Raw genomic sequence first — 26,519 nt, forward strand, 5'->3', positions numbered from 1 at the left:
CAGCTAGTATAATAATAAAAACAAGGGGCAATATCCAGCAATATTCAGAACCAGTGCTTTTTTTCTTAAAAATCTTTTAAAGGTACTCTCATTTTGACGCAAGAAAATCACTATAGTTCAAATGGGGAAAAATAAATACAGTAAATGGACAAAAGTACAAAGATTTGCAAAATGTTTAGGGGTATGTGTCCCCCTGCACACACACACCCGAAAAAGCACTGCTCCAAACAGTTTTAAATAATTGCTTCAGCAATTTCAATCCTTTGATTTCAGTAGGTCATCTCTGAGAATAAATACTGGTCAATGTGGGGATTTGATAAAATTGTGAGATAAAGTTAGATAAAGATTAGATAAAGTTGTGGCCATGATAGACTTAATGCAGGAGATGGTTACTGTATAGTGATTGGATCATGAAAAAGTGCATATGTGTTCGTAGATAACCAGAATTCTTCACTAAATTGCTAATCAAATTGGATCATTTAAGCTTGTGTGGGGATAGTAATTGAAAACATGGAAGTGACGGTACTTCAGTTCCTAAGACTTTAATTTTTGAATTAAATGGACTATTTTTCATACTTATTATGTGTAGAATTTATATCTTGTATGTTGGTTTTAAAGCAAGTATAGTTGGTATTCTAGTTGAATGGCCTGTCATTATACAGACAACAGTAACATACTGTCATGAGATTAGTCTAGACAAGCTTTCTGTATCATGAGATTGAAGCTGTCGGAGTTAAGCCTCCAAGGAGGATATTTCAGTATTATACTCTGTGTTTTAAAAAGGTTAGATCCTTTTTTAACAGTCTCAAGAATAGATTGCATCACTTCAGTATTAGCAAATCAAATGCTCATCTTCATTATTTGATGTATATTATCCTGCCTAATTTAGGAAACTAATAGTAAATTCAAGATTATTAAATGTCTGTTTCTATTGTGAAGGTTTTCTGAAAATTGCATAACAGAATGGCTTCAAATCCTGTTAAATATTATTTGAAATTCTACCTGAATGCCATTTGTATTTAGCTGGTTACTTGGGTTATGACCTAAGGTGTCTCGCAGCAATGTTGTCACACACACACACCCCAACTTGGCTAGGGATTTTTTTTCAAAGGGGAAAAACCCAGAAATCTAGCTCATATGTAATATCCTGGGACCAACAAGCAATGGTTTGTTATATTGGGAATGTGAAACCCTGTTTTGCATGGAGCACTCAGACCACAGTTTCCTGGTTAGGATGTCACAGCAAATTAATTCAACAAACCAGGAAATCTTGTATTAAACTGGGCATGTAAGAGAATGTGGGGTAGGGAGTTGATTGGAAATGTGACTTTGGAATTAAGCCAGAAAGAGAAGGAGAGAAGAGTTAGGAAATACACACACTTGTAAAACACGGTAGAAAAATAAGGCTGCAATACTTGGCACACTTACCTTGAAATGATCTCCGCTGAGTACAGTGAGATTTATGTTGAATTAACCTCTGGGGGATTGTGCTACATAAGTGAGTCCTATGTTGTAGGTGAAGACTGAAGCCAAGTTCCAGATCCGTACTAGTTTCTAGAACAGAAATTGTCTTTTAATCAATTTCATACCAGTAGGTTGATATGGCAGCAACTAGAATAAAAATATGCTAAAATGTATATAACTTCTTAAGTATAATATAAAGCATAATTGAAATAAACCATGCTTAATTATATTAAAAGGCCTACACCTTGTGTTGCTTCAGAAACTTTTGGACTGACCATTTCAGAGTTGAAAAATAATTGCCTACCGGTAGAATCTTTTCGTATGTTTTCCCCACCCTACTAGTATTTGATAAAAGAAGGGCATGTTCAGGAGGCCATCCTTGCTAGGCCACAGATTACAAACAATAGGAAATTGTGTACGGTACTTTTTTCTTCTGCCTTTGATTTTTGATAAAACAAAGATGCTTTGATTTTAAATTGTTACTTGAGTTTCACTTTTTCCAGACTCTGTGACAGTGTTATCACAGAGCTGAAAGTAAAACTTCATTTTTACTGTATTAATAGACAGCTGCCAGTGTTTGTTTTTATCATGTTTTACCTACACCTTGGCAGCCTAAATAACCATATAGTTTTATATTTTATTTCAAAATTATTATGTATTTTATTGAATATGCAGATTTTCTAAATTGAAACTGCATTCCAGTAGGAAAACCTTGCATAACTAATTTAAGTGAATTTTTGTGTGTCTTTTAATTGTGAGTTCAAAATTTTAAAAAGTTAGGTTACAAAAGGGTTTTGTTTAGTAACTGAGGCCAAGTTTTTATAAAGCTAAAACTTCAACTTGACTAAAGGCAGGACCATTCTTGTTCAGTCTAAGCCTTGGAGCAATTTCAGCTATTTTAATTAGCTACCATTTTTTGTTTTAGGTATGCAATCTAACCTGCCTATTAAGGGTACTCGTCACTTGTCAACATAATTGACTTTATCACCTTTTTGAAAGTTGAAAAAGGTAATCTCTAGAAAAGTACAAAACAGTGATTTGCTAAATATAATTATACAAAATATAACTTGTCAAAATTTACCTTCCTGCTGAATGGCAGTGTGCCAAGTATTGTAACATATATGTTTGCTAACTTTGTATTGGCATGTGCTAATTAAATACAAGTGACACAGACTAACCTCCCCTGAGCTTAATAACTACTATGGACATTAGCAAAATATTTTAGATGGAATTTTAGATGGTGGGAATGATTAAAATAGTCTTATCATGTTACCTACAGCACTTTAGGTAAGATGTTCTATAACTTAGGAAATGCTCACCTTAGGTCATACTATTAGACTATAGTACTGTGGATGCTGATGATTTAATAAATTAATAATGATGGGTTGTGACAGATTCTCAGCAGCTCTAGGGCAACCTGTCTAGACTATCTGCACTGCAGACTGTCATATTTGCAGATATACTGCATTCAATTCTCCTCTCCCTTGGCTTTCAAAGCTTGTTATGTTTAGGGGCTTCTAATGATAGTACTGATAATTTTAAAACTTTTAAGTAGTCACATTTGTTGTTCTGTATTGTGTACAGTAGTACCTCTACTTACGAATGTTTCTACTTACGAATGGAGCTCCGTCCGCCTCTTGGATGCAGTTTAGATAGGATTTTTTCTACTTACGCATTTTTAGATAGGGTTGCTTCTACATACGGATTTTTTTCTCCCAATGCATTCCTATGGGATTCAACTTACGAATGTGCGTTCGGAACGCATTAAATTAGTAAGTAGAGGTACCATTGTATACTGTAATTCAGTATTATCTGTTTATAAAGACATGCTCTGAAAAGAGGCATATAAATTAAAATAGATTTATTGGAGATCCTGTACTTACTTCTCACATAATTTATTTAAACTGTGAGTAGATACAACAGACTAACAATCAATCAATGAAAACCTTTATTGGCATCATCCAGAAACATTCAAAACAAAACGAATTGGCCAGTACAATCACGTCGCCATATCATCAGTACAGTCACTTGCCTAAAGGAAGAGGAGGGCAGCATTCTATTTCACCTCTGTGGGTCTCCAACAAGGGAGGGTCCTGTAATGTACTTCGGCAGCAAAAGATCAGATAGAGGGACTTGGCTACCGTCTTAGTCAGCTCCTGGTCTCTCCCCTGTAATAGGAAGCGTATAACCTCTATCTCCGGTTTCCATTTTGGGACACATAGTTGATCCAGGTATTGCTGGCAGATATCATCATACATTTTGCATTTAAGGACCATGTGTGCTAGAGCAGGCTTAGGCAACCTTGGCTCTCCAGATGTTTTGGAACTTCAACTCCCATGATCCCTAGCTAACAGGGCCAGTGGTCAGGGATCATGGGAGTTGTAGTTCCAAAACATCTGGAGAGCCAAGGTTGCCTATGCCTATGCTAGAGTTTCCACCAGGTGGGCATCACATGGGCAGGTCCTATCTTCTTCTACCGTCCCCGCGAACCTACCCCAGAGGAACTTAGAGGGATTAGCGTTAAAGCTAGCTAGCGAGAAAGCCCTTCTTTCTTGCGGGTTAAACAGAAATTTTAGATAATTGGATTAGATTCCTGTGCCCAAGCGAGTTGAAAATAAAGAGGGGGACATGTTTTTCTCACAGATAAAATCAGTTCCTGATGCTCTACAGTATGTCCCATAACCTGGTTTTTAACATGGCTTTGGCGATTGGGAAAGCCACGCCACCTAGGAGATCCTCTGAGAGCCCAAGTTGCTGTATCTTTGTGCAAAACAGTTGTAACCCTGGGGAAGGGAAGGAGCCTGACAGAACTTCACAAAGTAAGGAGTCTTTGTCTGCTGAAAAGCAGATGTTTAGCCAGCATAAAAGAAAACTCACCCAGGCAGCTGTCTCAAGCTTATGTTGGCCTCCCTCTAGACACAAGGCAGCATTGGGTTCACAGCGTGGGATGGCAAAAGTCTTAAACAGAAAGGCTGACTGTACCCATTCCACTAACTGGGTAAACCCTGTCATCCAGATTGGAATTTCATAGAACAGTTGGGCTCTGACTTTAGCATTAAAAGCCTTGAGAGCAGAAGGGATGTGTTGTTACCTTTTGTTGCAAAGAAGCACGTTATGGCCTGCATAGACAGCTTGCTGGCGTTTACTGCCGCTACACAGTGCGTAGACCACCAGAGCCTGTGATTTGAAGTTGGGAACCTGTTGGATGTGTTTCCCACCGAAAACCCGGCTATAGCTCTTACGAGAGTTCCCGAAAACCATTATTTTGCTTTTGTTGAAGTTCATGCTCATTTTCATTCTGGCCCAGTAGTCGATACAGGTATTTAGCAAACGTTTTAAGCCAATTCTTGTCCGTGAGAGCAGAACCATGTCATCTGCATATAGAAGGATGGGGAAACAGACTAACAGTGACTTGTTTTTCCTGCTTCTGCACCAACTATAGCCAGTTTAGTTTAGTCTCCTTATTTTTTTCAGCTTCTAATATTGCTTCTAAATAGATTAAGAACCTCCATAATAATAACTAACTGAGCCAGTTGCATATTCAGGACTAGATTGCACCCCTTCTGAAATAACAGGTTTGTAGTTTGTGGGTGTTACTCAAGTCTCTGGTAACCTCAATGGCCAGGCATGCCTTTTACTAGTTTGTATGCCAGCAATGGCCATTCTTGACCATAGTGATTAATGTACTGGTAACCTCAAAACCGTATTTTACGGACCATAACCTGCACTTTTCCCCTCTGAAAACTGAAGGGGGAAAGTCGTTGCGGGTTATGGAAATCGGGCTGTTTTTGCCCCCTCCACGGCTGCAGCCTGCGACAGGAACGTGGGAGGGGGGAGGAGCAGTCTGAGCTGGGGGGGGGACAGATGGGAGCTCCATCCTTCTTTCCCCCCTTTCTTTCTTCCTTTTTTTCTCTCCCTCCCTCCCTTCTCTCTCTCTCTCTACCCACCCACCCCTTCCTTCCTTCCTTCCTTCCTTCCTTCCTTCCTTCCTTCCTTCCTTCCTTCCTTCCTTCTCTCTTCCCTCCCTCCCTCCCTCCTTCCTTCCCTCTCCCCCCACCCCCAGTTTTAATCCTGGGTACGCCCCTGTTCTGGGTTCTTGTATTCTTTTACAATGCCATTAACAACTTGGGTCCAGGATACCCTTAGGACTGCCTGATTCCTTGTAACCCTGCCCGACCACCGAAATCCTCTGTTATTGGTTCCCTGTGACTCAGCTACATGGCTGTGGGCTGTGCATTCAGTATTATGGGCCTAATTCTGTGGAACTTCAGGTGCTTGATGGGATTCTTTCTATTTCAGTTGTCTTTTTAAGAAAGTCTGTTTTTATGAGTAATGTTAACTGAATTTATCTACTATAGAATTTTTATAATTTCTAGGTACTATGCTTAAGCGGTGTATAAATAGCTTGAATAGAAAGGAATGTGTATTTGTCTAAGAAGATACTTAAAATCACTTCTGCTGGTTCCGTTTTAAAATGCCCCATGCCCTTGGAGCTTCCTGTTATGTGGTAGAGGGACAATTCACATGGAAACCAGTTTTTAAAAACATTAAGGGACAAAGCTGTAGCATGGAAGTTTATTATTAGCCAGTCAGATCTATGGCAAGTATTAGTGAAGTGCTAATGTGCAGCCAGAACATGAGCATTGACTTCAGGAGACTACTTCCTTTGCCCCCTTAATGAGAAGTTGCCACTAGGTGTACATGTACTGGGTATTAAATCCTAATTAAAACCACAAGAAGGTGGAGCTATATGGCAAGTATCATGGGTTGCAGGAGTATCTGACATGGTGCCCCAGCCCATGTTGTAGGGCTTCAGTTGCCATCATACTTGACCATGGTCCTGCTTCCTGGGGTTGATGGGAGTTGGAGTCTAACAATATCTGGAGGATGCCACATTGTCTACACCAGCCTTAATGGATTTGTGGATCTAGAAATTTTTGCTCAAAAAATGTATCAGCTTTCTGAGTTTGTGTTCCCATGTGACTTGCTTTTTCACAAGGATATATTGTATAAATAAGAACATGCTTCACTTTCTGATTGTTACTTATATTGTATGGTAGGAAAATGCAGGAGCTAATTTCTGTGGTGTCAAAATACCTGTAGCAAACAATGGGATGCAGCGGGCGGGGGTGGGGGGAGAACAGTCCAGGCTGTGTAGGCTTTGAATAGTAACATAAGTACTGAAGCTGGGAACAATGGCTGCTATCAGAATAGCCCCATATGAGTGCACTTTAGATCTTTTGAATAAACAAAAGTTTAGTGACCTAGAAATGAATCAATAAAAAAAGCTATTCTCTATGTGACAAATTGAATAACTGAAGGATTCTTAGAGAAGCATTGACTCTAACCATCCAAGATACATTGTTTGTGAAGGTTTTCTAAAACACATTAAATCCTTTGAGCACTGTAGCAGGCAGTGAGGTGTTCTGTATTTAGGTTGCTCAATGTTTATTCTCACTGAAAGTTTAGCATTAGAGGAACCAAAACACTTATTTTCTTACAGCTCCTTGTTCTTTTGGAAAACTTGAAAACCTAACATTACCAATGTGAGCTATGAAATGCAGCCTGGCTCATGTAGTAACATAGCAAATGTTATTGCTTCAGTATTGTTTGAGACCAATTGCACTGTGTTTATCTAAACCTGAGCTGAAATATTTTTCTTTCAACTAATTGTTATTGATGATTATCAGCATCAAAATTATTGAGCTAATAGAAACAAATAGCTCTATCTTAAATATAAAAAAAAATTGCAGCCAGGTCCCATTACTAATCAGAGTAGCCTATCATTTCATGTTGAAATGCTGGAATCAGAGGTTTTTTTCTACAACAAACACTGATTATTTATTTAGTGCATTCTTATTCAGCCTTTCCTTGAAGTTCAGGACAGTGTACAGCACAACAACCCTGTGAGGTATCTCAGGCCAATAGATCATGACTGACCCAAGATCACCCAGTGGGATTACTGGTTGAGTGGGGATTTAATTACAGTGGAACCTCGGTTTATGAACACCTCGGTTTATGAATTTTCGGTTTATGAACACCGTGGACCCATCTGGAACAGATTAATTCATTTTCCATTACTTTCAATGGGAAAGTTCGCTTCGGTTTATGAACGCTTCAGTTTATGAACAGACTTCCGGAACCAATTACACCCATGCTTCAGTTTATGAACGCTTCAGTTTAAGTACTCCGCGGACCCGTCTGGAACAGATTAATCCACTTTCCATTACTTTCAATGGGAAAGTTCGCTTCAGTTTATGAACGCTTCAGTTTAAGTACTCTGGAACGGATTAATCCACTTTCCATTACTTTCAATGGAAAAGTTCGCTTCAGTTTATGAACGCTTCAGTTTATGAACAGACTTCCGGAACCAATTGTGTTCATAAACCGAGGTACCACTGTATACACAAAACTAATGGGCAGGTTTCTTAACACCTGTCTGTTCCATCTGTGCTGGATTAGTTTTATTTGTTGTGTCCTGAGGATGTGGACAGGCAGCTTGAAGAAGTGTGGCCAACCATCAGCACATTTCTTAGAGCTAAGTGTAGAGGGTGGATCCAGGGAGTGATCAATGCTGCACTGGAGCAGGTGGTCCCGTCCACCTACAAGGAGATCTTGGATCAAGAAATGTTCAACAGCTATTGTCCAGTGGTGAACATCAGCTTTTGGGACAAGAGAGGGTGTAGTGGTCCAGCTCCAGGCATGCTTCAATGAAATTGATTATCTGGATCCATTACATACTGGCTTCAGACCCAGTCATGGCCCTAAAACTGCTTTGGTCACTCTGGTTGATGACATTTATATGAAGCTTAATCAGGAGAATTGGAGTGCATATTATATTCAGCTCTTTCTCTTTGATCTATATAAATCAGGAGAGGTGGCTGAGGTATAAGATGAGTGCTTGGAGGCCGTGATGGGCTGGATAAAGGCCAATGAATTAAAGGTGGATCCTGAAAATACAGAGATGTTTTGTATCCAAGTTCTCAAGTCCTAGAAGTGACGAGACTGCATGTTCTTAGATTCCTCTGGAAGGAACAGTTTCATAGCTTGTATGTGCTCAGTGGACCCTTAGGTGGCCACAGTGGTTAGGAGTGCCTTTTTGCACCTACAGCTAGTTTACCAGCTACAACTTCTTTTAGACAGAAACAACTGATTACTGCACTCCATGCTCTGGTAGCTTCCAGATTGGATTATTGCAATGTGCATGGAGTTGCCCCAGATTTCTAGCTGGGGTTTTATTTTAAAACAGGTGCATTGCCAGTATGTTTCTGGGTGTTCACTTTAGTGTTTAAAGCGCTAAGTGATTTCTTCTTTTTCTATAGAATCTCTTGGGTCTGGTTTTAAGATCAACAGAGAGGACCCTCATGGTAGTTTCACTACCCTCTCAGGTTTTGGTAGCCAGCCAGCATGGTGTAGTGGTTAGAGTATTAGACTAGGACCTGGGAGAGACCAGGTTTCAAATCCCCACTCAGCTCACTGGGTAACCCTGGGCCAGCCACTGTTCTTAGTCTCACCTACCTCCCAGGGTTGTTGTGGGAATTAATTGAGAAGGAGGAGAACCAGATATGACAACTTAAACTCTTAGGGAAAAAGTAGGATATAAACACAATAAATTAATTAATAAAAATAATAATGATCTATATGATGACATTCTCTGTGACAGCCTCTAAGTTGTGGAATTCCCTCCCCACAACTTAGGTGCGTCTGCCACTTTCATTTTACAGTTTTTGTTGCATGCTAATTTGTTTTAAACTGTTTTTAATGCTAGTAGTGCAGCAATAAAACTGCTAGCACATTTGCAAAGCTAGGCAGGGCCCAGTATGGTTTTAAATTGGATTGGGGACCATATGTTGAGATTCCTGCATTGCAGGGGATTGAACTAGATGATCCTTGGGGTCCATTCCAACTCTGCAGTTCTATGATTCTATGTTGTATTTTAAATTGGTATAACCTATCTTGGGACGTGGGTGGCGCTGTGGGCCACAGAGCCTAGGAAGGTCGGCTGTTCGAACCCCCGCGATGGAGTGAGCTCCCGTTGCTCCGTCCCTGCTCCTGCCAACCTAGAAGTTCGAAAGCACATCAAAGTGCAAGTAGATAAATAGGTACCGTTCCGGTGGGAAGGTAAACAGCATTTCCGTGCATTGCTCTGGTTCTCCAGAAGCGGCTTAGTCATGCTGGCCACATGACCCGGAAGCTGCACGTCGGCTCCCTCAGCCAGTAAAGCGAGATGAGCGCTACAACCCCAGAGTCGTCCGCGGCTAGACCTAATAGTCAGGGGTCCCTTTACCTTTACCTTGGGATCTTATGGTGAAAAGTAGGTAATAAATCACAGTATTATTATTATTATTATTATTATTATTATTATTATTATTATTCATAACAATAAATATCATTGTTAATACTCATATTAGTTGAAGGGAACCTTCATGTTCAGAGACAATATGCCTCTGAATACCAGTTGCTTGGAAACAAACAATGAAAGAGGGCTATGGCCTTCATCCTTTGTATTTCCTCAGAACCGTCTACACGGCCACTATTGGAAATAGGATGCCGGACTAGATGGAATCTTAGTCTTATCCAATGGGGTTCTTCATTTGTTCCTGGTTTTTTTTTAGGAGTGGGGAAATGAAGCCTAAGGGACAATGGTCACTTCAGCAGTTTAAAGCTTCAGTCCTGTACACACCTACCTGGGAGTAAGTCCTATGGAACTTAATGGGACTTTCTTCTAAATCGTGGGTTGGGTGTTTGTTTGTTTGTTTTTTAGCTGAAAGACCATATTCCCTCATGGGCAACTTTCTGGGGGCTGCATGCCAGTGGTGGGCATAGCTCTAGGCAAATGTGGGTTATTTTTGCTGTTGTATAATAGGCTACATTCCAGCCATGCAGACACACATACCTCCACCCAGGCAAGCAACATACATGATCATCATTCAGGAAACATGCAACCCAGGAAAAATAATTGATCAGGACCAGAAGAGGCTGGCCTGGGGATGGGTGTTACCTGAGCAGAGCCCCAAGGGTCAGGTGGAGATGGTGTGTCTGAGGTTCTCTGCCCCTGTTATGAGTAGACACCCACAGGATTATACTATACAAGTTCCTTAATTAAACTAAACATTTGACTTATTTTTTTGTGGCTACATAATGCCAATAATATACTCTGTATTTTGAAAAATTACGATAGGTTCATCTTTTTTAAAAATAAAGTTTAAAATCCTTACTGCAGTCTAGAAGTAAAAACTCTAAACAAAAACAAAATTAAGGCATGTGAGTAATCATCAAATATCATCGTAATAATTTCAGTAAAATTAGGCCTTCAGTTCTAAGATCCATTTAATTTATTACCACATCCAATAGTTTTGTTATACTGGTAAAATTTGGCTAAAGTGGAAAATCCGTTACTATGGCGGTACTTCAGGTCACAGCTGGTATCTAATCCATTTCTCTTACTTCTAAAGTAGCCTAAATTTGCCTGCAGCCTACATGTCTGAACCCTAAGCAAAGCACCAAAATATAAATGTTGGTTCAGATCCCCTTATGTCAGATTTTAATATTTAATATCTCTTACAGTTGAATTCTTAAAGTTGAAGTCCCCATGCACCTTTAAAGATGCAGAAGGATTCTTTCTCTTTGTAGATGAAGAAATTTCTAACAATCTGAATGGATACAAATGACAATGTTTAGAGAAGCCACTGCTTCAGAATTTAGAAAGTTGAGGTCTAAAGGTGATGATAGGTCAGCTTTCAGCATGAGAGCAAGAGTACACGGTGTCACCTTTTACTAGTGTTGGAAGGCTTTTACATGATCCCATACTCCTTGAAGCAACACAGCAGAGTATTTTTATTTAGGTTTTCCATGATGGTCTATTATATTTATAGCAGATCCTATGATTCATACATACATAGTTTATTCAACAAAATGCTTTAGGATGCTGATAAGAGCTCAGTACTGTTATGGTTGTTAAGATTTCACATTTATTTCTCTACAGAAATAAATATTTTTCTTTGTAATAACATAGCAAATTCTGGAAATTTCTGAAGCTAATGAGGATTGCAGCAGGAGTAACACACCTTCCTAACCCCTAAAAGCCACAACTGGTTAAACAGTAATTACATATCTCTAATAATGTTTTAAGGAGCTTCTTTAATAGCAATGGAAGTTGTGAAAATGGCATCCTGCTAATGGTTAGGCACAATGTGGTTGTGGTGGTGGAGCTGCTGCTGTCAAGTCTCTCATATTTTCGGAGATGTGCCTTTTCTAGACTAGCCTAAAAGAAACCCTTATGACACGATTCTCTAAGAGTGGATCTATCCATCCGCTTGGGGTATCTTATGGGGCCCCTGCAGTGCTGTGAATACATATGGAGCAGTATAAGCCCAATGGTAGAGGCACTGACAGTACATAGTTGTGGTTTCTTTTGCCCTATCTATATTTCTTCCACACCAGCAAATTTGGCTTGTCATCCTAATAATGTGTTTTGCTTTGTTTTTCCACAGAGGAAGATGTCTACGGTATTTATTCCAATCTGTTGTTCAAGCATTTCCTTTCAGAGGGGATAGTCTGTGGACATGATTTATTTGTTGCTTCAGATAAAGAGGAGCCTGCTGATATTCTAAAGGTAAAGAAAAAATACTTCCATGTAATTATTGCTTAATATCTTCTAGATGGTGCTAAAAGCAATCCTAAAGCTGGCAGACATTCCCATTCCCTGTACGAGAACTCTGTTAGTAAAGCACTTGTGTGTTACCATACCAACCATGCCTTGCCTACTCCCTCCAAGTAAAAAGTAGTGTATGGGTCAGGAGAGTATAGCTTTATTAATTACCTAAAATCTTCCTGAATACATTACCTGTACCTTGATTAAATTATTTTAATTATAGTGATTCAGAGAAACTAGGGGTGGAGATTGTGTTGGAAAAATGCGGCAAAGAAAAGAAGTAAAATGACATCACATCTTGAGTTTGAAGTGCTTGTACTTCTCATACCCTGTTTCTCCAAAAATAAGCCGTAGCCATAAAATAAGCCGTAGCAGGATTTTTAAGTATTCAAGGAATATAAGCCATACCCTGAAAATAAGACATAGTGATAGGCGCAGCAGCAATGCCGGCCGCGGCAGGAGGAGGAGGAAAAAAATAAGACATCCCCTGAAAATAAGCCATAGTGTGGTTTTTTGAGAAAAAATAAATATAAGACGGTGTCTTATTTTCAGAGAAACACAGTACCAATGTGATTGACCAAACAGGAGCCTGAACGCCATTTTTACGAAGCATGGGTTGGTGGCACACACAGAGTAGTGTGTGCCAGTGTTATGAAATAGTTTGCCATTTGATATTGGTGTGTTGATTTGTGGGGCCTAGCTTTAGAAATAACTGAAATTAACCATATATAAATACATATATAAAAACGTCAGTTACCAGAAATTGAAAATATCAAATACATTTAATATCAAGTGTATTATATCAATACTCCACAATAAGACTTATTTTTAAAGTCTTTTAAAAGTATAGAATTATGTAGCAAACTATGAAAAGTAGTTTTTGTACTTGTGGTTCTTCCTAGTCTTTATCACCTGAGCCTTAGGATTTGGTTATTCATTGACTTCGGTTGGCCACACAACCTACCTTAAAGAGGTAGGGGCAGCAGCACAGACAACACTGGGGAGTTAAAGGTAAAGGGACCCTTGACCATTAGGTCCAGTCGTGACCGACTCTGGGGTTGTGGCGCTCATCTCACTTTATTGGCCGAGGGAGCCGGCGTACAACTTCCAGGTCATGTGGCCAGCATGCCTAAGCCGCTTCTGGCGAACCAGAACAGCACGCGGAAATGCCTGCTAGGTTGGCAGGAGCAGGGACCAAGCAATGGGAGCTCACCCCGTTGTGGGGATTCGACCCGCCAACCTTCTGATCAGCAAGTCCTAGGCTCTGTGGTTTAACCCACAGCGCCACCCGCGTCCCTACACTGGGGAGTACTTCTGGCTAAAAGATAATGCGGCAGCTAACTGTGCAGCAGACACAAGTCTCAAAGAGGCCATAGATGAGTCAGTAGATAGATTAGCAAAGCAGAGAAAAGTCTGAAGGAGACTGAGTAAGGAAGCAAGAGGTGAAGGCTTGGAAAAAGGGAACGAGGCGGAGGAAACAGAGGGAAAATGAGAAAGAAGAGAATATAGAGGATCAGAGCTGGGAAGCTTTACCTCAATGGAGATTGAGACTAGCAGCTAGGAGAACAATAGGGGAAGGTCTGGATCTAATAACCCCAGCAACGTATCCAGAAAAAGAGGCAGGTTCTAGCTGTGAGAGGCAGGTTCTAGCTGTGCTATTTCGTTGTTTGAGGTAAAGGACAAGATGGTGCCCTAGTAGATTCAACATACAGAATACAGCTGAATCATACTTAAACACTGGTAATGGGTCACTGTGCTCTACTACAACTAAGGACAGCAGACTAACTCATGGAGTTTAGGGCAGACTTTGTAGCAGACACAGCTCTGTCCTACAACATCTCATTCTCATTCCCATTCCCTCCACGCCCATATCTATGGCCTGAGGCTCCTACATCTCTCTGCCTAATTGTAGGGTTGCCCTGTTGAGAGGGAAATGTTTTGTTGGATATCTGTTATGAAATGTAAATTCACCTTCACTGTTGTGTCCTCATTAGGCTTTTTTCTTGAATTAATACACTTAAACATGAACAAAAGAGAAAAAGGTTTACTGGAATTTCTGTTTACAGTGACATGTGTATCAGACATTCATTGAGCACATTAAGAGTTGTTTTTCATCTGTTATGCTATGATATTTCCATAGCTGTGGTCAAGCTTGTGGTATCAGAGGTTTTAAGTCTCCAAATACAAGTTGCTGGGAAACACAGTCAGAAGAGCTGTGTTGTGCTCATAACCTGCATATGGGCTTCCCACAAGCATCTGGCTTCCTACTATAAGAAAAGAATGAGATGGGCTTTTGGTCTGATCTATCCTTATCTCAATAATCTGGGTTTTATTAGACAGTAGGTTTGGAAATGTTCCAATGTTACTGTCACTCCATCCCAATAAACCATTGCTCCTTGCAACTAATCCAGTATATGGGTGACTAACAACAGGCTAAGAGAATTTATACATATGATTTACTGTAGAAATTTTTGAATTGACCTGTTTTAATTTTATGATATGTGGTTGGGAGTTTCTTGATCCTCTAACCAAGACAAATATTGCTGGTTCTAGGAGAGGGAAGAGATGGTTTTATAGACCATAATTATGTTAAAACTGTATAACTAAAAGACACGTAGAACATAAAAAGCCCCATCAGCTGCCTAAGATATATTATATTACCACCCAGCAATTTATCCATCATCCTCTGAAAACACATTCATGCCTATTGTAGTCAAAGCTTCTTCAGGAAGTCAGCATTAAGATGTAACATTGTTGAAAAATTACACCCCTGTAAAAATCCTATAGAACAATATACAGGGGGTTTTAAACAGGATATTTAAAACATTTCTCTTCAGTCACTTCATCTTTCTAACAGACAGCTGTACTGCTGCATACTAGAACATAATATATTATAAAGTAAAAACTAAACCAAATCTTTATGTGACCTGATTACAGTGTCATGCAGAATTATTCTTCAGTATTTTGTATAATCCAGAAAGTGTGCTTAGGAAGATACAGGTAATGAGTTGTAAGTGGGACTTGTTTTCATTCTAACAAGTGGCTGTTAGCTAGGAGAAGCTGTGTGCTTCAAGTTGTTCAAGTTGTTGGTTTCATTGGTTTTTGGGTCCATTTAACCTCTGCTCAGCCATGAAGCTCATTTAGTGTTCGTAGCCAAATGTTAACTGTCAGCCTAGCCTATCTTTCAGTGAGAATGCATCTCCAGCCAAGAATTTCACTTAGACTGCAATCATTACCCCACTTACCTAGCAGTAACCCCCCCCCCAGTGAATTCAATAGGACCTCTTTTGAGTAGACAAAAATAATAATTATATACCAGCCTTCATCTTAGGTGAGGATCACAGTATAAAAACAAAAATACAGTACATAGTATAAATGTATAGTTAGGAGTGTGCTGTTGGTTTTCCTGTTCTTTACCAAGGCATAACCAGAGTGCAAAGGAGCACAGGGTTCAGACTGGAGGCAAGGCTCTGGAAAACACAGAGCTCTGAAGTTGCTCCAGCACAGAACAAGCTGAAACTGAGCCCTTATATAGCAATAGCAGCAGCAGGTGCCACCTAATTGTAGACGCTGTCTATACTGCTTGACTTAATAGGACCCAGTCTTTTCTAGTAATTGCCTACTGCAACAGAGTGGGGGGTCCTCAGCCTTCCGCAGTGGAATCCTCAGAGGCAGAGGACAGTAGTGTCATGTGAGCAGGTACTGCTGGGTGGGGCCCCTCAGGCAGCTGGTAACAATTCGTCTCCCAAAGTGGGAGCATGTGATGGGGCTGGCTATTTGCCAGCATCCCCCAGCCCCTATAAATCTACGAGTTAACCTGCAGGGGGAGAGAAAGAATATGGCATGTTTTAGACTTGCTCTTTGATGTTGTGTAGCAGGTGCCAGAGAAGAAGCCAATAAAGCCTGGTAACCCGTTAGGTGTGATTGATTAACAGCTTGGGAAACTATTATTTATTCTAACAGTGTTTAATGTAAACAATCCAGAATCAAGCAGTGGTTTGAACCGACCACTATTAAAAGACATAAGAGTTTCCCAAGTATGAATGTAATTGTAAACTCTAGTTTATTTAAAAATTAAAGCTTTCAGTCCCCTTGTACATGGAAGGGCAGCTGAGGGAGTACAGGAGACCAGTACTTAATGTGGCCCATTTTTATATCTCTTAACCAGTGTGGGCCTTTATTATTTTGAATGCTGTTGTATTAGCTATCATTTGTTTCTTTCACACTATTTAAAATACCGGTACTCTTTCAGAAATATTATAATCTGTTAAACCTCTGTGATGAATGACTATCATAGTGGTTTAAAATCATGTTAACAGTCTTTAATTATTATTATTTTAACTAGAATGCTTGTATAGTTAAGGATTTGAGGTGACTGAAGCAAAATGACGTTTTTGGTTTTTTTTACTTTCCTGAATTTGATTATGTTGTGATTGTTATTTCCACCTCGACAGCTATGGAAAGCGTTTCCTTACAATTGATTTAATTGTAAGGAAGAATTGTTTAAGTTTTGGGGTTTTTTTAACATTCTGGAGATGCTACCAATCATGCATCCAAATGGAAGCTTAGTAATATTCTTAGTTTTAACAGCAGACAGACAAGTTGAAGGTGGTGAGAATTAGTGTGTGAAAGAGGAGGGAAAGAAAATGTGGCCCTGCATCCTATTCCCAGTTCCTAATCCTCAGTAGCATTACCTCTGCATGGGTCCTCATTTTTAAAACTTAAAGCATTTATAGGGTTCCCATTTTTCAAACAGAAATGTTGTTAAGCTTTTTTGGGCAAAATGCAAAACGAAAAAAATGCTATTTTTATGCAAAAGCGGCACTGCCAACATGGGCTGCCATGCATCTGGATTTTCCCAATTTCCACAGGGACATTGCTGCCGACTGCAGTATTCCAGGAATATGTATGGAAAAATCCAGATGAATGGCAACCCTAATTTGGAAAGCATATTCTGGAAGAGCAGACTGACTTGACTTGTGTGTGTGTTTGCCTGATGCTCAGTGTTTTCCTATTCATCCACTGTAGTCTAACATTTATGGTAGCCAAAGTTTATCAGATGCAGTTATGTAACATTTTGAAAGCATGCAAGGAATGAAGCAAGTTTTGCTATTACCAATCAAATTTACATTATCAACTAAAATGAACATTTTCCTCCTGCCTTCCCCTCCAAAGAGCTACTGAGCCTATATTTAGTTCAGATCACTTTGTGCAACCCTTCTAGCACTAGAGAGTAAATCATCCCCACATTATTCATAAATATTGGTATTGTAGCTTAGCACATTTTAAATTTGGATATTGCTGCACAGTACTCATTTTCAAGGAAGTTCTTTAATATTCTGACAAAGATGGACATAGTAGAAGCATTGTCCATGACCAGCTACCATTGTAAAGAAGAATGAGGCCATCTCGAGTTACAGGGATTTTGGATGCCATAAAAGTTAGACTACAGTGAATGAATAAGTTAAAAATCTGAGTATTAGGCAAACACCTGAGTTTGCTATGAGTATATTTGATGGTAATCTTAACTCACTTTCTTATATTTTATGTGCATGAAAAAGTATGCCATCTGTCTTCAGACTTCTATTCCTTAATGTCAAACTGTTTCTCCCAAGTGGTGTAAATTTCAGAGGAACATTTACATTTGCGCTAAATGTATATGTGCTTTAAATATCCAACATCATTTTGAAAATGAACATTTGTGAATATAGAGCCTTTATTTAAAAAAATGCCCATACATGAGTGTGTTTGGTTTTTCACTGAGTAAATCCCTGCTTGTTGTTCTTATTGTGCTAATGCTCTTTATTCTGTTTTACTCATACTGTTGAGATTCTCCTGATCTATCTAGGAGAATAGTGAAAAAGAATGGGATTGTCCTTTCTCTCATATATATTTTATTATATACTGAAAATTTTAGTAGTTCAAACATGGAAAATTAATATTTTCCAAATAGCATAATAAAACAAAAAGCATAATAAAAATATGACTTATAACAGACTTTGAGTAAGTGGTCTAAGTCAGATCTAATGACTTAGACCACTTACTCAAAGTCTGTTATAAGTCATATTTTTATTATGCTTTTTGTATTGGATCAGATTGTTATAAAATGTGTGAACTTTGCTGCATATATTGTTGTTTCTTCAGCTTGTAAACCACCTTGTAGCAATATAGAAAGCTGGTATGCAACATAAAGTGAAATGAGATGAAATAACAAAAAATGACACCTTCATGTTCAGAACCCAGCTACTGTTCCTCATTTATCATTTAACTGTTAGAATTTTTGTAGTAAATGCAAATACTGTATATGAATTTAGGTTCTGTTGGCTTCAGTTGGTTTTTTTTAAAAAAAAGAAAGCACAGGACCAAGTCTCACTTGAAGAAATTAACTTTACAACCACTTGTTTATATTTATGAAATATAGGGCTTGACTTTGTCCAGGAAACATAATGCTTTTTTAAAAAAATGGTTGTTACTGTACATAATATACTTTGAAGTAGTTCCTTTCCTAATTGCCTTTCCAATGTCCTAAGTTTAAGGAACAGCACTTATTTCTGTATCTTTGAAAAATTACTATATAAACATCACTTCAAACATGAATCATTTTAGACTCATACACTTTTTAATGTGTTCTTAATCATAGCAGCAAGAAAACTGCAAATGATTATTAGAACACAATAGATAATATTCAAAATTCTATTTTTTTTAAAAAAATGAAAGGATCAAAGAAGTTCATTTAAGAGGGATTTCACATACAGCATGAATTAAGTCGCTAAATAATAGCACAGTAGTACTTCTCCAGCATTGTAAAATAGCTTAGAGAGAAGTATGATGCCTGTAGTTAGTGTAATGCATTGGTAATTAAGAGGGTGTAAGGTTAAGCTTCATTAACTGTTGTAGGACTGTGGCTTGGGTTTTATTATGCCCTAGAGAACAGAAGAAGAGAGAGAGGTCAAACTATTAGAACCTGATTTTGTTTAGTGCATCTGCCAAAGCAGGCAGAACAATGTAGCAGTTGACATAAGGAACAGAAATTCCTAACAGATATGAGGAAGATGCATTCTGATGTAGAAAAGCAAGATATTTAGTTGTACTGGAGAAGCAACAATTCCTGTGACAAGAAGCTGTGAAAGCACATACCATTTTAACTACATTAAACTATCTCTCCCTCCCCTTTTCCCTGTTCCTTTTGTTTACAAATCTCCCATAAAACCAGTTAATGTGAGGAAATCGGGTTTTTTTAAAGTATTAAATTCAAATCTTTCTAGTGCAGGTGCAGTGCCTGCATCCACGTTAAAATCTGTTTCTCCCTTCTCTCACATGGGATGAGCCTAGTTGCAATAGTATGATGGGCTGGTATGGAGAACAGATGTTCCCACATCTCCCATCCATAGCTGTCAACTTTTGGATTTGAAAATAAGGGATCAGCAGCCTCACCCGTCCCGGTATATCTAACACTCCAGGATAGCAGCGGGAAACGGCACTGGAATAAGGGAATTTCCAGCAAAAAAAAGGGAATGCTGACAGCTGTGTGGCTTGGAATAAGGGAGTTTCCCGCAAAAAAAAAGGGAGGGTTGACAGCTATGCTCCCATCCAGTAGTCCTGACATGGTTGTGCTGCAGTGGTTTTGAAAAATACATACTGGCATCCTGTCCCCCACACTGTTCCAGTGCATTATTTGTTTCTGTGCACATGAACCTGGGAGTCAACCTTTTTATACCTACTGCCCACTAATGCATCTTTCTTGATGATAAAATTTCCTTACTGCCCACCAGTGCTCGATGGAAGGAGGATTCAGCTTCTACTGTAGAACCCCCTACCGTCCACCTAGAATCCTGAAACGCCCACTAGTGGGTGGTAGGGACCAGGTTGACAACCCCTGGTCTAGAGCATGTGTACATGCAGTTATGAGTGAGGAGGAGGGAGAATCAGGGCTCTCTTGAGCTCTGAGGATCCTTGTGTGTGTGTGTGTGGGCACCGTGAATCATTTTTATAAAAACAACCTAATTGAATAGATTTACCTAATTAAATAGCTACCATATTAGATACTTTAAAGAGTCTCTTAGAGTTACTTGTTAATTTTCCAGATACAAGAGGGAAACATTTTGTCGAAACATTTTACCTTCCCAAAGTAGAGATTTTGGTTTATTTGTTTGTTGTTGTTTTTTAAATCCTTTCAAAATTCAAGGTACTGTGAGTAATCATTTATTTATAACATTGAAGCCCCACACTTCCTACAAGTTGCTCAGGGTGGTATATACATTGTCCCCTCCAGGACCCCATTTTGAAGTAGGGGGTTTGGCCCAAGTGCACCAGTGAGCTACATAGCTGAGTGAAGTTTTAAGTATGAATATGCCCGTTTCTGATCTGATACCCCATAGTCACTATGCTAAACTGACATATATCTTAGAGGATCTATTTTTAATGTGTACAGATTACAGTACATGTTTTTAATTGCAACTTCACCATTTTGTTTCAAATTAGGCATCTTTACTTACTAGCATCGACAGTTTATTTCTGATGAGGACTGTAATTGACATTTTCTTTCTCTGCTCCTTCACCATCAGGCTAGTGACACTGGGGTGCTATAGTCATAAATTGTTGACTGCATTAATTTGCATTTATAGACTCTGAGATACCTCTCTTACACACACAATTTGGGTTTGGGGGTATCTTAAGTATTGCAAAACATTTGGAGGAAGTCATTTAATGGATATACTGTACCTCAATTGTATGTTCCTCAAACATCACCCTGTGAGGCAACCAGATGCTTGCTTTCTCATATGTCTGCAGCACAGATCAAATAATAATCTGCATTGATTCCGTGTGGTAACAAGAAAAACATTTAGGAATTCTTTAAATGTGCTACTGGTAAAAACAAGGGAGAGAACGCTGTTTAAGGAGAGACTACATTAAAGTGTTTCTTCTGGCTCTCAGCCACAAGATTTTAATGTGTAGCCTAGGACATTTGGTCACCTCTGCTACAGTGTGAGGCAGCCATTGCAGCAGCAGGTGTGCCCCTCATTGTAAGAGGCAGAATATAAAACAATGAGAAGCTTAGTGAGTTAAGTGACTGCTTACATGGGATTTATACTAATGATAATCTCTTCCAGAACAATGGCCTATGGCTGCACTGAATTGTTTTTGTATATAGCATACCGTTATCTTTATGTCAATTAAAGTGTTGCAGGTGTTACAGAGAAAACGGACGGCAGTTTTATTGAATACAACACCTGGGAAAGTAATTTAAATTGGATTATAGCTGCAAAAACATTTACATAACATTTGCCTAAAAAAAATTTTTAAGTAGCTTCTTTTAGTATTTGAAACAATGAGCTATATTACAATTAGCTTAACCAAATTATAAAAACAACTTTGCTTAGAGGTGCTGAGATTAAAAATATTCAATTCTATTTTTACTCCCAGATTAGTATCATTCTGTTTTATACTTGTTTATTCAGAAGTAAGTCTCACTGTGCTGATGGAGTTTCCTCTCAGAAAAAGCTTCCCATAAATTACCCCAAAGATTGGTTTAAAAAACATCTTCCTGTTATAAAACCGTCTTCCCTTCTAAGTATTTCATTTTTCTGGTTAGCAAAGACCAGCAAACATTTTTCAAAGACTTTCTTTGCTCTGAGTCATGTCAGTGCATGCAATAAAACTTTGGGGGACTCAAAGTGGGGTTTTCTCTGTGGTGTCATCATGACTTTGGAACTAGCTGCCCAGGGAAGTTTGCCAGGCGAGTGTAATGTAAGAATCTGAATGTAGAGTAAATCATTTTTTATTCACCCAAGAGCTTTCAAAATGGGTCTTTAAAAACTTTTTGCTCTACTGTTGGTTAGCGCTAATTAGCATTCATATTTGTCTATATCGCCATGAAGATTTTAGGTAGAAATTTGATGATAAATAAAGTCACTGGTCATTTTCAGGTGTTACCATTCCATGTGAAGAAAACAAGGGGGGCAACAGAGACAAAAACCAGAGGCAAAAAGTGTTCATGGAGCCACCACAGTTACATGAGAAGGCTCCCCACTACACACAGTCATCTCCATGAGCTGAGGATAATAAGAATGACAAGGCAGAGGGCAAAACTAGTGAGCACAACTCTGTCCCCCCCCCCTTTCTCAATGCATTTTCTTCTCATGGAAGCGTGATTTTTGTGAGGCAAATTCTACTTAAATATTGGATTCTCTGCACTTAAGTCTTAGGTGCAAAAATATATCTGCCAAGGACACAGGAAGCTTCCTTATGCTGAGTCAGAATATCAGTCCATCTAGGTTGTTGTTGTCTATACTGACTGGCAGCAAATCAGTAACCCCACTGCCACAAACACATTTAAAAGTCTTATAATGTTATTTAATTCTTTATTGTTATTTATCTAGCTCAGGCATCCCCAAACTGCGGCCCTCCAGATGTTTTGACCTACAACTCCCATGATCCCTAGTTAACAGGACCAGTGGTCGGGGAAGATGGGAATTGTAGTCCAAAACATCTGGAGGGCCGAAGTTTGGGGATGCCTGATCTAGCTGTTCACTAAATATATGTGTAGCTACATTTTAGCCTTCATGAGATTAGATACATTTTTAAGACCATGGAAAAGACAGCATAAAAAGTAATCACCTGTCTTTGTTTTTTTGTAAATACCATGATGAAAAATCAATCCGAACCAAATGGGCTGTAGCCAACAAAATCATCCCATTCGTGCAAAGACTTCCAGTTGTGCAACAGAACTTCACTTCTCTCTTTTCTCCCCACACCCCTTTCAAGTCCCCTCCAGAGGGAAACCCAAAACAGATGGGAAGGCACACAGTGGAGAGGGGGGGGGAGTTCCATTGTGCAAGTAGAAGACCTTGTGTGAATGGGACAACTGTGTTGGATACAGCCCTTTAATTATAATAACTGTGGGTCTAGCAAAGCAAATGGGAGCCTTGGAAGAGGGTTGATCCGCTTTAGGGCAGGCACTCGATCATACTGTTAAAAGCATTTTTACCCACATCTACTTCTCACACTGTCATTTGTCTTTTGTGGAATCCCCTGTCCCTTAATTAGGAAGAACTCTAGCTCAACTTCTGTAACTTATCTTAGTAACAATGTTACGATTTGTTCTAATGAGATAAATGGTGAGTGAACTTCAGTAGAATCACTTCCTTGAGCACATCTCATGCCTCTTGATTATAATTCTTATTGTACTCAAGTCTGCTTGAAGAGTGGGAATCATGAATTCTATATTTAAACCTTGGATCTGTTCCAAGACTCTTACAGATAATTACAAATTCAGTTTGAAACGAGGGAAGAAACTTCTAGGATGGCAACCTACAATACCAATTTCTGTTTTTAAAAAACTAACTTGCTTAATGTGAACTATTGTTGGGTGATTATTCTGTAGGCTTATAATAGAACCCGGTAAGAAAATGATTTCACTTTATTTTTATAAATTGACTTTTGAATTCCTATAGTTTGTCTTACTGTAGAAAGAAGGAAATTGGATCACTCAACTGCCCTTAGAGAGGTAGTTCTGGTTTGGGTTATTGGAAGTTGTAGTCTGAAACATTTGGAGGGCACCAGGTTGGGGAAGGCTGCTGTACAGGCTACAGGGAGAGGAATGTCAGTAGTTGTTGTAGCAGAAAGAAGTGCATTGAGATTTGTCTAACAGATGGTAGTGGATAGCAAGAACGCAACATAATTTGCTTACTCACTGTTGTCCTAATGATCAAAAATCTCAATAAAGGTCAGCAAGGAGCGTACACTGTTCCTTGACAATTAAGTCAGTTTGATTTATAGAGACACAACACTTCATAAACTATCTTTAAGCCAGACTATTGGAATACAGTGGTACCTCTACTTACGAATAACTCTACTTATGAATGTTTCTACTTATGAACGGAGCTCCGTCCGCCATCTTGGATGCGGTTTAGATAGGATTTTTTCTACTTACGAATTTTTAGATAGGGTTGCTTCTACTTACGATTTTTTTCTCCCAATGCATTCCTATGGGATTCGACTTACAATTTTTTTCGACTTACGAATGTGCGTTCGTAAGTAGAGGTACCACTGTATTGACCAAGTGCCTGACTACTAACTATCCTGACTAACATATATATTCAGGGAGTAAACTTTTTAAAAATAATAATCATTTTAAACATGGTATGCCTCTTCAGAGCATTCAAAGCATTTCAGATTTATTTTGTTATAATCCATGGTATTTCTTTAAGCTAGATCACTATTATCCCTGTATTGCAGATGCGGGACTGAGAACTTAGTGGCAGATGCTAGATTTGAACTAGGAACTTTCTTATTTGCAGCTCAGTTTCTTAGCTGTTGCTCCACACTAGCTCTCATTTAGCCTATGTTTGGTGACCCTCTGCTTCTGGGTCACTGTATCAAAATTGAGATTGGGTGTCTTGCAAAGGTACACGCTAGCATGCTAATTGCACTCTGGCAACTCATGCCATAGAAATAGGATGCCAGATCCATCAGGTAGGCCCTAGTATTCAAAAAACATTCAACACATTATCTCACGCACATAACAGTCTATTACTACAACACTTGGTCATCTGCAATATCATTGCCATCTTTTCAGCTGATTAGCAAGTTAGCTCCCAGTTGGTAGAATGCCTATATAACTAGGCCAAAAATAAATAAATAAAATCAGTGCCGTCAACTTGGTATCTACATTTCCACTGCAGTCACTGATCTAAAAAGCAAATGCAAATGTTACAGTCACTACCACAAATCATTTACTGCTACATTTACTGTCACATTTGTACAAACTTTTCTGACGTGTTAGTATTTATTTATAAAATGCATATGCATCTTTTATTTTTTTAATTCCCCAAGGTAGGAATCAGAAAGAAATGCAACCTTAATTCAGACTTATTTCAAATTTATTTCAGTATGTGAACTGAAACACCGCTATCTTTTGAAATGCACACTTCTCAGAAATATTAGTGAAAACAATGTGCAAATATGCATATGGGGGAGTTGTTGGCAAAAATGTTTTTAATTCACAAAAATGTGATAGTAGGAGAAATGTGTCCATAAATGTATATGATTTTGTGTGGGGATTTAAGAATCTCAAAGTGATGTGGAAAGAGAACACATTGAATTTTGAAAAAAATGAGGAACTTAGAAAAACCAAAATCGATAGATTGATCCACCTTCCCCAAGGTATATAAAATTATAACATTCAACAGGCATTAATATTTAAAATGTTTATTTATATGGCTGTACAACATAGGAATGTGTGTACATTCAGCTATAAAATGTCTACATTAGAGAACTCTGCATAAGTTATTCCATTTAAGTACATACTCGAATATTGTATGAGATGTGTTTTGCAGTGCCACCCGCGTCCCTTTTGCATGATAAACCTATTTTGTGTAACAGGTTTGTATATGACTTGAGTCAAAGGATAGCAGGTAAATGGGATCATTGGCAATTTATCAGTTTTAGATCAGGATTGAATTGTCTTGTCATTTGTAAATGAATGAGTTCTTTAATTTTGATGCCTTGGCATGCTTGAAATAAAACTAAAGGAGAAAATTCAAACAAATAAATGCATCTGTTGATCCCAATGGTTTATGGTTGAGATTCTTATTGAGCAGATTCTTATTGTATGGCATTTCTCTGTTTTTAGCACTTTCCCCTAATAATTGGCTTTGAACTGCTGGGTTGGGGTTTTCTAGTATTTCTTTAGAAGAATTTCATGGCATGATTGAAACCTAAACTTCTGTCATATAAATTTTAATTGTGAACTGGTAATTATTGTATCAGTATATCCTGTTTGGGCTGTGAGGGTCTCAAACCCTTGAAAACTTAGGGACTTCCCATGCATGTGATGACAGGCTCTGGTGGATTGAGCGCACAAGACAAATAGTGGGTCCAATGGTCATGTGGTGTAGAGGGAAACAAGGGGCTCATGAACCTGGGAAGGTAGCTCATCTAGGATAAGGCAAACTCTGATCCTAAACCTTTGCTGCCTCGTGGCAATACTCATTTCTGAGAAAAGCTTCAGGAATAAATGTCAAGGAACAACCCGCACCTGCTGCCCTGCAGCCTCCATAATGTAATCTTTTTATTATTGTTGTTGTTTTTATTTGCTTTTCTATTACAGTTCTTCACTGGTATATCAACATTAGTACAACAACTGTTGCATTCAAAAAAACAAACAAAAAAATATAAGAAAAGGGGTGGGGTGAAAACTTCTTTTCATGTACTTCCCTTCCACTCCTTCCCTGGTTTCCTCTCTATTCCCAAGCTATCCACAGCTTCTTGTTCTTCTAAATTTTCCTCTCTCCTTCTCTTTTTCTCATGTTATAACCTACGTTGCAGAATTAGGCTCATCCTGCTAGATTGACTGTCCTATTATAATAATTTTTCATTTATTCTATATATAACCTCCAAT

At 38.7% G+C, this 26,519-nt stretch overlaps 1 protein-coding gene across 2 annotated transcripts in view; it reads left to right on the forward strand.

Annotated features, from left to right (window-relative positions):
• The window catches only part of ELP4 (elongator acetyltransferase complex subunit 4), a 154,940-nt gene that overhangs the window by 8,551 nt on the left and 119,870 nt on the right, over positions 1-26,519 (forward strand). For both annotated transcript variants that reach the window (XM_035117904.2, XM_035117893.2), the window contains exon 3: positions 11,958-12,079. In XM_035117904.2, coding sequence (XP_034973795.2) covers positions 11,958-12,079 — 122 coding nt within the window. The remainder of the gene's footprint in view (positions 1-11,957; positions 12,080-26,519) is intronic.

Source organism: Zootoca vivipara, chromosome 1, assembly GCF_963506605.1.
Source record: "Zootoca vivipara chromosome 1, rZooViv1.1, whole genome shotgun sequence".
Taxonomy (NCBI): Eukaryota; Metazoa; Chordata; class Lepidosauria; order Squamata; family Lacertidae; genus Zootoca; species Zootoca vivipara.